The 10,900-nt window shown below is 50.2% G+C and overlaps 1 protein-coding gene across 1 annotated transcript in view; it reads right to left on the minus strand.

Annotated features, from left to right (window-relative positions):
- ACAP1 (ArfGAP with coiled-coil, ankyrin repeat and PH domains 1) overlaps positions 1–10,900 on the minus strand; it is a 45,766-nt gene that overhangs the window by 23,987 nt on the left and 10,879 nt on the right. Inside the window, exons 4-10 of the mRNA XM_081167815.1 lie at positions 8,105–8,158; positions 7,646–7,704; positions 5,597–5,780; positions 4,104–4,148; positions 3,177–3,272; positions 1,548–1,622; positions 991–1,100 (exon numbers count right to left, since the gene is read on the minus strand). Coding sequence (XP_081023941.1) covers positions 991–1,100; positions 1,548–1,622; positions 3,177–3,272; positions 4,104–4,148; positions 5,597–5,780; positions 7,646–7,704; positions 8,105–8,158 — 623 coding nt within the window. The remainder of the gene's footprint in view (positions 1–990; positions 1,101–1,547; positions 1,623–3,176; positions 3,273–4,103; positions 4,149–5,596; positions 5,781–7,645; positions 7,705–8,104; positions 8,159–10,900) is intronic.

A 10,900-nucleotide genomic window follows, 5' to 3' on the forward strand; every position in this document is an offset into this window, starting at 1 on the left:
TATACGCCCCGGACACTAGCCAATAGGTGCTGATCCTGCACTCAGATAACGTGTATCGATTGCACCACAGTCAGTCACGTTGCTGGGGGGGGGGCAGTTATGGCTTGGAGGGCTGTGAAGAGCTGCAAATCCAGTTTGGCCACAGGCCACTGGGTTAGCGGGGGATGAGAGGGATAGCGGCGGAACGTGTGTAACAGGAGCAGTTGGCAACTCAGCCTGCATCCTGCTCATGAAATTTGGTATTGTATTGTTGTTTTTCTTTGATGCATCTTCTCTTTTTATGTCTTTGTTTTTGTTTGTTGTTTCGTTATGTGACATTCGTTATAACTGTGGAAAATCTAATAAAAAATTTTTAAATAAAAAAAATGAAATTGCAGTTAGGATTTTTGTAACTGGCTTTAGGTGTTTTAAACGACGGTCGTTTTTTTAACCTGTTTTAGAATGCTTTCGACTGTAATTAATTATTATTATTATTATTATTTATTATTTATACCCCGCCCATCTGGCTGGGTTTCCCCAGCCACTCTGGGGCGGCTTCCAACAAAACACTAAAATACAATAACCTATTAAACATTAAAAGCTTCCCTAAACAGGGCTGCCTTCAGATGTCTTCTAAAAGTTTGGTAGTTGTTCTTCTCTTTGACATCTGGTGGGAGGGCGCTCCACAGGGCGGGTGCCACCACCAAGAAGGCCCTCACTTCCTGCAGGGTGGGAACCGCCAGAAAGCCCTCGGAGCTGGACCTCAGTGTCCGGGCAGAACGATGGGGGTGGAGACGCTCCTTCAGGTCTACTGGGCCTTTGAGGCCGTTTAGGGCTTTCAAGGTCAGCACCAACACTTTGAATTGTGCTCGGAAACGTACTGTAAACTGTGTTACCTCTGTGCCGCCCCAAACTCTTGTGCAGTAGGAGTTGGAGATAACCTCAATAAACAGTGCCCTCAAACCTCATCCATCCTGCTAAGAGACAGTGGCAAACAGGAGCCTTGCTCACCTGCTCCAGGTCTTGAAGGCGTTGCTGGCCCTTTTATAGAGGTAGCCTTCCATCACCACCCCTCCGGGCTCCGTACGGACCTCGGGAACGACGTCTTCCTGGGACAGGTCCTGGGAAAGAACGGGAGGGGGGCAGACCCACCTAATTAAAGAAAAGATGCCCAAAGGCAAAGCCCAGCCACATGCTCCGAAAGTCAACGCGAGTGTCAACCTATTGCTACGATTCTATTCTTCTGATTTTGCCTAAATCTGATCACTCCTAGACTCCTCCCACCCACCCACAAGCCCTGCCCTGTGCTGTTCCGCCCACCGCCGCAAGCTCCACCCCTTCGCCCGCAAGCTCCGCCCACACCCCAAGTCTGAGGCGCTCCCCTGCCAAGCCCAGCCGAGTGCGTTTCAGAATACCGCCCCATGCTCCAAGACTCCTCCCACCTGTCCCAAGCCCCGCCCCTTAGAACTCCAAGTGCAAGCTCCGCCTCCCAAAGGCTCCTCCCCTAACTGGGCGGCTTCCGTAAGGCAAAACTGAGGCACACACACACACACACAGAGTGCTCAAACCTTTTGCTTGATCACGGTGTGCCTCTGCTCCATGTCTCGCTTCTCTCGGGCCGACTCCAGAACCAACTGATCGAGCTGGAGGAAGAGAGGGAGGGGAAATGAGGCCGGACGCCTGGGTCCCTTTCTCACACGAAAGTTTGCCTGGCATTCCTCTCGCCCCCTTCCAGCACACCGGACTGGGGAAGGAGGTCTATTCCAGCCAAAACAACAGATCTGGGGTCACCCTGCAACACAGAATTGTCACTTCCGCCAGGAAGACGATGGAGCGAGATTTGAACTCGGAATAACCATAACTGGGGGGGGGGGGAACAGATTTGAAAGGAGCTTAAGGGAGGAGCGTGGAAGGGTGAAAGGATGATGAGAGTCAATAATAATAATAATAATAATAATAATAATAATAATAATAATAATAATAAAAAATTTTATTTATATCCCGCCCTCCCCAGCCGAAGCCGGGCTCAGGGCGGCTAACAACAGTAAAATGATAAAACTTTCTAAAATCATTTCATTATAAATGATTATAAATGACCGCCGGTTCGCTGATCTCCACATGTACTACAACTCCCATCATCCTGAGTCAGCTCAGCCGATTGCCCTGGATGATGGGAGCTGCAGTCCAACGGCAACCCAAGGTCGAAGAATCCTGGCTCAGAGCAGCCTTTGGAAACCTGGCACCCTCCATATGTTTGGACTGTGCTGGAGCATGGGACTTGTAGTCCAACATCGGGAGGCTACCAAATCGGCCAAGGCTGTAACAGCCTTCCAGAGGGCTTCCCGCCCTAGGGGAGCAACACTGAAAATAATCCACACGGCGCCTGCAGGAGTCACTTGCCACGAACCCTTACAGCTGCACCGTTGGCCATGTCAGGGTCCTAGTCCTCATTATAGGCTTGGAGAACCCAGAATCAGAAACCCCCAATTCCAGCATTTTCCTCCCAACATCCAAATCGTTTCCACCCGCCTTCCAAGTTTTACCTCTCGCTGGTCTTGCGATCACAGGCACTCTGCAAAGAATCTCCTATCAGCCGAGCTGCCTACCTCAAAAAGTCAGAAGTGGAGCTCAGAGGTTGCCGCATTTCGGCAGCCGGCATGGAATCTGAATTCCTGCATCCTGTTTTGATCCGATTCTTTTCTTCTTTGCTGACAGGGCTGGTTCCCCAGCCTCCCACCGCCCAAGCCAGTTTCCTCCCTCTCCCTCTCTAGCAGTTGCCAGGAGGCAAGCAGGAGAAAATCATAGCGAGAAGCCAGCTGAATCCATCTAGCCCAGCAATCAGGATTCGAACTCAAGCCCGATTCCCCTGTCCTGCCGTTTCCAGCAAACCCCATCCATAAGCTTTTCCTGCTTCTGACAGTGGCGACAGAGCATAGGAACTGCGGCTGGTAAACATCAATAGCTCTCGCTCCTCCGTGAGTTTATCCAATCCTCTTTTACAGCCCACCCAGTGGCAGGGAGTTCCACAGTCTAACTGGGTATCTGTCCTAAATCTTCCAACGCTCAGCTTTGTCGGTTTGTCCTTGAGTTCCAGTGTTATGACGGAGGAAGGAGAACGTTATCTCTTTCCTGCCCGCCCATCTCCTCGCCGCTTCCTTCGAACCCAGCACCCTCCCACGACTCCGCCGGGTGCTCACCTGAGCTGCCAAGTCCTTCCGATACTGCTCTAGCCGCTTCGCCGTCTGGAACCCCTGCTCCAGGTAGAACGACTGAGCCTCCATGAACGTCAACATCTGGAAAAACAGGAAGCAGCTGCTGAAGTTACGAGTGTTCGCACCCGGCTCTTTGGCTGAAAGAGCAACGTACTATACGGTCAGTTAAAATGAGACAGCCCCGACAGCAGGCTTATAATCTTGAACAAAGAAAAGCACGACACGCAAGGAAAGGGGAATAGGGAGGGAAGAGGAGGAGAGCAAACTCGGGCACAGATTCCTAAATAGTTTTTGGCATAATCAGCAGGCGTAGAAAACGGTTCGGGGTAGGAGCTGGTCTGTTGGCAAAGCACCAAACTTTTAGAAGACCTCTGAAGGCAGCCCTGTTTAGGGAAGCTTTTAATGTTTAATAGGTTATTGTATTTTAGTGTTTTGTTGGAAGCCGCCCAGAGTGGCTGGGGAAACCCAGCCAGATGGGCGGGGTATAAATTATTATTATTATTATTATTATTATTATTATTATTATTATTATTATTAGCTATGATTTTAAAAGAAAAAGGTTCGGGGGTCTGGGGTTGCCTAGAAGCCACCGTTTTTTTTTACTAGGAAAGCCTAGACAAGTGGGAGATGGCTATAGTTGGTTATCGCAGGGCAGGGGGAACTCTGCGTGTGCTCAGAGGTAACCTCAGTTCTACATGTGCTTCAGACCTAAGCCTGAAAACAGGCTGAGGCTGAATTGAGGGTGGGCGACCCAGTTTTTCCAATACACATTCCAGCGCGCCACACAGTACAGGTACACAGCCAAAGAACCAGGATTTAACCCCCTGGTCCATAGCTGGCCGGGGCTGATGGGATTTGTAGTCCAAAATTTCTGGCTGGCCAACACCGAACCACAAACCGTCGGCTACTCACAAACTTCAGGATCTCAAACTTCTTCTTCGACTGGATCACGTTGATCTGAAAGACAGAGAAGAATTCTTTTTGCAATTTTTCTTCTTGCAATTTTTCTTCTTATTTTTTCTTTTTTCTTTTCCCCTTTTCTCTTTTTTGTTCTTTTTTTTATATGTGTGTGCTTATCTGAAAAAATAGGTATGTATTTGTATGTATTTTGCTTGTATTTTGTAATAATTATGTTAAATGAAATTTAATATTTATATTTATATAAAAAAAAGAAAGACACAGAAGCCCGTTCCGTCGCTTCGGTCCTTCGTCCTTTGCTCCCAACGCCAAGCGTGGGGTTCGCCCAGAGACCCTCTCCGAACTTTCATTTTATCCTTTTAAAAAATTTCTCGCATGTCTACCCTTGCCTTTCCTCTAAGGACCTCCAGGCGACACACGTGATTTTTTCCGGCCTGCCTTTTCTCCGCACAGCCGCCCTGCAGGGCAGGCCGAGAGGGTGACAGGGCAGGGCGACTGAAGCCTAGATTCACCCAGTAAACTTTAATTATGATAAAAGTGTGTATTGGCAATACGAAATCGAAATGTGGAATAGACGGGAGGCGGGGAATTTAGTGTTAAGAGCAATTTATGTTTTATCGTTGGTTAAGAAAATGATGTGTCTGTGGTTATTCCTGTGCGTCATTTGGTATTTGTGTTTTCTCTTTCTTCTTCTTTTCTTGCTGTGTCAACAAAAATAAATAAATAAATAACCAAACAAGGGGAGCCCCGCCCTCTGCCCCGCCCACTTTCCCTGGCTCCGCCCCCAAAAATGCCACCCCAAGGAAGTTGACCCGAAGGGAACGCCCTCCTTGCATTGGGAAAGGCCCTCCAAGACCCAGGCCAAATCAGACAGGAGGGGGAATCTGCGGGGTCCTGCTGCCTTCCCCCAGAGCTGAGGAAAGCACCATAGCTGTCAGTTTACAGATTTGAAAATAAGGGACCAGAAGCCTCGAAAATAAGGGATCAGCAGCCAAAATAAGGCATTTTCCAAGCACAGCTATGTTCAACTTCTGAGCCCCTCCGAGCCAAAGGCAGAAAGCCCAGCCAGCAGCCAAACGAAGCCTCAAGCGGTGGTTCCCACAGCACAGCAACCCAGCAAAGGGGATGCAGCAAGGAAAACCACCGTCACCTCTCTGCTGGGAAGCGCTGAGCAAAGGCGAGTCCCCAGGCAACGCGGCCGATTTGATTGGCACAAGGCATGCAAGCTCCACCCCCCAGTCGTTCTCAGACTCCTTATTGGGTGAGCAACGCAGCCCAGCAACACAGCTGGAGCCTCCCTCCTCCCTGGCCGGCAGGGAGGGAGGGAGAGGAGCTGCTTCCATGAAACCCGGGAAATTTAAGGGACAGCATCAAGAAGGGACAGCAGCGGGACACGGCGCTAGGATAAGGGACTGTCCCGCCAAATAAGGGACGGTTGACAGCTATGGAAAGGACCCAGGAGTCCGAGCTGCCCGCTGGAGGCCCACCTGCAGCACGTAGTCGAGGGCTCGGGCGCGGAAGGTGGTTCGGGCGGCTTTCAGGGCGACCATGGCCTCCTCAGCCTCATGGTGGCGCCGCCGCGGTACTTCGGCGTTGTGGTGCAGGGCGCTTGTGAGGCTTTCGCTGCCGCGTTCGAATTCCTTCCGGGTCTCCTTGAACTGCTTCATGTCCCTGAAAGACACGTTTCAGTCATATCGCAAAACGGCAAGGAGACATATTGGATCGGGAAAAACCTCCGCCCTTTCTGGAGACGTGAGGGGGTTGGGATGGATGAGCTTTGGAGGGCCCACCCTCCCAGCTCTACAATTCCACAAGGTCGGATTACATCGGCGGTTAGACCCCTCTACTTTTGTAGCTACCCAGAGCGGCTGTGGTAACCCAGTTAGATGGGTGGGGTACAAATAATAAAATAAAATAAAATAAAATAAAATAAAATAAAATAAAATAAAATAAAATAAAATAAAATAAAATAAAATAAAATAAAATAAAATAAAATAAAATAAAATAAAATACAGTGGTGCCTCGCACGACGAAATGAATCCGTTCTGTGATTCTCTTCGTCTAGCGGTTTTTTCGTCTTGCGAAGCAAGCCCATTGACGGATTAGCGGATTAGCGCTATTAGCGGCTTTTAGCAGCTTATCTGCTGATCGGATCAGCTGATAAGCAGCTTAGCGGCTTAGAAAAAGGGGGGGAGGGAAAAAAACCAGCAGGAACTCGCAAGACATTGTCGTCTTGCAAAGCAAGCCCATAGGAAATTCGTTTTGCGAAGCACCTCCAAAACGGAAAACTCTTTCGTCTAGCGAGTTTTCCGTCTTGCGAGGCATTTGTCTTGCGGGGCACCACTGTAAAATAAATTATTATTATTATTATTATTATTATTATTATTAGCAACGTAGCAGAGGCCCACACTCCTGTTTCGCACCGTACATAATAAATGTATGCAAATCTACCAAAAATGTTTACTAAAATCTATGGGACGATTAGCTGAAAGGTTTCAGCTCTCAGGAACTCCAATAATAATAATAATAATAATAATAATAATAATAATAATAATAATAATAATTTATAATAAATTTTATTTATACCCCACCCTCTCCGGCCAGAGCTGGGCTCAGGGTGGTTAACACCAGTACAATTTGGTGCTGGCAGCTGCCCAAACCACAACTGCCCACAAAATCTAAAGCTTTACATCAGGGGTCAGCAAATTTTTTCAGCAGGGGGCCAGTCCACTGACCCTCAGACCTTGTGGGGGGCCGGACTGTATTTTGAAAAATTAAATAAAAATGAATGAATTCCTATGCCCCACAAATAACCCAGAGGTGCATTTTAAATAAAAGGACACATTCTACTCATGTAAAAACACGCTGATTCCCGGACCGTCCGCAGGCCGGATTGAGAAGGCGATGGGAATGGATCAGGCCCCCAGGCCTTACTTTGCCTACCCATGCTTTACATGCATTACAGGGAACCAGGCAGAGGGCCTTCTCGGTGGTGGCACCTGCCCTGTGGAACGCCCTCCCACCAGATGACAAAGAGAACAACTACCAGACTTTTAGAAGACACCTGAAGGCAGCCCTGTTTAGGGAAGCTTTTAAAGTTTGATGCATTACAGTATTTGAATATTTCGTTGGAAGCCGCCCAGGGTGGCTGGGGTATAAATAAATTATTATTATTATTATTATTATTATTATTATTATTATTATGGCTTGCAATTTTCTCTTTCATAGTGAAGGGCTTCAGAAAGTGTTTGCTGGGTATTTGCAGCAACAGCAGCTGCGAAAAGGGAACCTTACAGGCTCGAGGTATACAAGTGATCTGTGGAACTCACCGCCACAGGAAATGGGAGCAGCTATTGGATCCACCCTCGAAGACCAAACACAGCACGGGACATACAAGAAAGGTTCGACACCCTCCCCCTTTGAAACACAAAACTGCCCCCCACCTGGTCGACCTGTAGCTGCCTTCCTTCTGGTACCCCCCCCACACACACAAAAAACCGACCCTTTGGAGCGGGCACCCCAATCACAATACATACTCTTTAACCAGACTCTGCAGCTGATATTTGAGGGACTGTTGCGTCGTATCCAGAAGCTCCTACGACAAAGAAAGGCAGGAAGATAAAAGGGCCGCAGTTCACCTCCAAGTAGAGCTGCTGCCAGTCCGTGTAGGGACTATTGAGCTATCAGATCAGCATAAGGCAGCTTCCTCTGCTGGGTTAGGACCAGAGCTTACGGATCTCTGCCTCCTTTGAGCACGGAAAAGTCCCGGATCCAAGCCCTGCTATCGCCAGCTAGGTTGGGAATCTCCCTTGACCGAGAGCTGCTGCCAGCCAGTGCACGCAATATAGGGCTAGATGGACCAATGGTCGCGACTCCTTCCTAGGTTCTCAACCTTTCCCCACCCACATTTGGAGGGTGACGGAGCGGCTGAGCGCCCTTTGGGAAAGAGGAAGGTGCGGGAGGAGGGCGACGGAAAGACGGGTGACGCCGCTCACCTCGTGGCCGTCAATCATCTTCTTCAAGCTCTCGGAAAACTTCTCAAGGCACTCCTGGAAAACAAGGGGAACCGCATGGTTGGAAGGGAGGGCCCTCCAAAGGTCATCCAGCCCAACCCCGCCTGCGACAAGGGAGCAAATCAAGCAAGGAAGAGAGGCGTTGGGCAGAGGGCACAGAGTTTGGGATCTCCCGGTACCCCTGCTTACGATCTGGGGACCAGAGCAGAGACGGAAGGCACGTTGCAGGCTGGAATCTGCAACGCCTTCTCTGCTAGCCCCAATTTTTTTAAAAAAACCAAGTTTCTAGATCTCATTGTTTCCCCCGTAATTTTTTTTCAGAGCTCGTTGTGGGCTGCAGAAATATCCAAGCAAGCTCCAAATTTAGAGACTGACCTGAACGCCCGCCCGCCCCCCCCGGCACCCCCAGCCTTAAGCATTCCCCGTTTCGCCCGCCACAAACAGCCCTTGGTTTGCTCAGAGGGAAGTGGTGGGCGCTGCTGTTTGACTTGAAACCACATCGAATGCAAAGCCCTTTTGGTCCGGCTACTCATGACAAAGTGGCGGGAAAGCGATGTGCGGTCACCTAAACACCCCCCCCCCAACACACATGCGGCAAAAACATGCAGCGGCGTTGCGCGTCAGTATAGCTTCCTGCCCACGCCATACATTCAACGCTCACAAGTGGTGTTGGGGGATGAGTGTTCAGACCCCTGGGCTCTCACTTGTGGGGTGCCTCAGGGTTCCGTCCTCTCCCCCATGCTTTTTAACATCTACATGCAGCCGCTGGGAGAGATCATCAGGGGGTTTGGACTGGGTGTCCATCAATATGCGGATGATACCCAGCTCTACCTCTCTTTCAAATCAGAACCAGTGAAGGTCCTGTGTGAGTGTCTGGAGGCGGTTGGAGGATGGATGGCAGCTAACGGATTGAGGTTGAATCCTGACAAGACAGAAGTACTGTTTTTGGGGGACAGGAGGCGGGCAGGTGTGGGGGACTCCCTGGTCCTGAATGGGGCAACTGTGCCCCTGAAGGACCAGGTGCGCAGCCTGGGAGTCATTTTGGACTCACCGCTGTCCATGGAGGCGCAGGTCAGTTCTGTGTCCAGGGCAGCTGTTTACCAGCTCCATCTGGTACGCAGGATAAGACCCTCCCTGCCTGCAGACTGTCTCTCCAGAGTGGTGCATGCTCTGGTTATCTCCCGCTTGGACTACTGCCATGCGCTCTACATGGGGCTACCTTTGAAGGTGACCTGGAAACTGCAATTAATCCAGAATGCGGCAGCTAGATTGGTGACTGGGAGTGACCGCCAAGACCACAAAACACCGGTCCTGAGAGATCTGCATTGGCTCGCAGTATGTTGCCAAGCACAATTCAAAATGTTGGTGCTGACCTTGAAAGCCCTAAACGGCCTCGGTCCTGGATACCTGAAGGAGCATCTCCACCCCCATCGTTCTGCCTGGACACTGAGATCCAACTATGAGGGCCTTCTGGCGGTTCCCTCCCTGCGAAAAGTGAGGTTACAGGGAACCAGGCAGAGGGCCTTCTCGGTGGTGGCGCCCGCCCTGTGGAACGCCCTCCCTTCAGATGTGACGGAAATAAGCAGCTATCTTCTCTTTAAAAGACATCTGAAGGCAGCCCTGTTTAGGGAAGTTTTTAATATTTAATGCTGTATTGTTTGTAACACTTGACTGGAAGCCACCCAGAGTGGCTGGGGAAACTCAGCCAGATGGGCGGGGTATAAATAATCTATTATTATTATTATTATTATTATTACAACTTTACCCCTCTGAAAAAGGATCCCCGGGAACTGTAGTCTGCTGCGGGTGCTGGGAGTTATAGTTTGGCGAAGGGGAGAACTACAGTTCCCGGGTGCTCTGGGGGGGGGGGAGTCATGCGCTTTAAGTATTTTTCGCTCTATAGGACGCACTTTTCCCCTCCAAAAATGAAGGGGAAATGTGTGTGTGTCCTATGGAGCGAATGCAGGCTCCTTGGCTTCAGTGATAGCAAGGCGAAGCCTCCGAAGCGCACAGGGAGCGCTCCCCCCATGCTCCTTGGCTTTGCGTTGCTTTCGCTGAAGCCTGGAGAGTGAGAGGGGTTGGTGCGCACTGACCCCTCTCGCTCTCCGGGCTTCAGGGATAGCCGCCTGAAGCCTTCGGAGCGCAGCGCGAGTTCCCACTGCGTTCCGCAGGCTTCAGGTTCCTTTTGCTGAAGACTCTCCTGGCTCCAAAGCCTGCGGAGCGCAGCGGGAACTCGCGCTGCGCTCCGAAGGCTTCAGGGATCTTTGAGGCTGGCGGTGGGGGAAAGCAGCGCTTCCCCCCACCGCCAGCCCCAAAGAGCAGGTCGAAAGGAACCCGAAGGTCGAAAGGAACGCCCGCCCCGCTCCGGAGGCTTCGGGTTGCCTTCACTGAAGCCTGGAGAGCGAGAGGGGTCAGTGCGCACCTTGAACGCACAGAACGCACCTTGTTTTAGAGGGGGAGAACAAGAAAAAAAAAATCTCCCCCTCTCTGCGCAGAGCCCCTTCAGCGAAGCGGCAGGAGAAATGGAAGGGGCTCCACAAAACATCATACATCCACTGTTTCATTCAGAATATTTTTTTTCTCGTTCTCCCCCTCTAAAACAAGGTGCCTCCTATGGTCGGGTGCGTCCTATAGAGCGAAAAATACGGTAGGAGGCAACAAAACAGTTTCCATCTTTTTTTACTTCAGCGCCGATTTTAAAGTTTTAGGCGGACATTTTTTAAAAATTGTTTTGAAAGACTTTTACTGATAGTTCTAATTTCAGGTAGGTAACCGTGC

The sequence above is a fragment of the Podarcis bocagei genome, assembly GCF_964188305.1.
Source record: "Podarcis bocagei genome assembly, chromosome: 13".
NCBI lineage: Eukaryota > Metazoa > Chordata > Lepidosauria > Squamata > Lacertidae > Podarcis > Podarcis bocagei.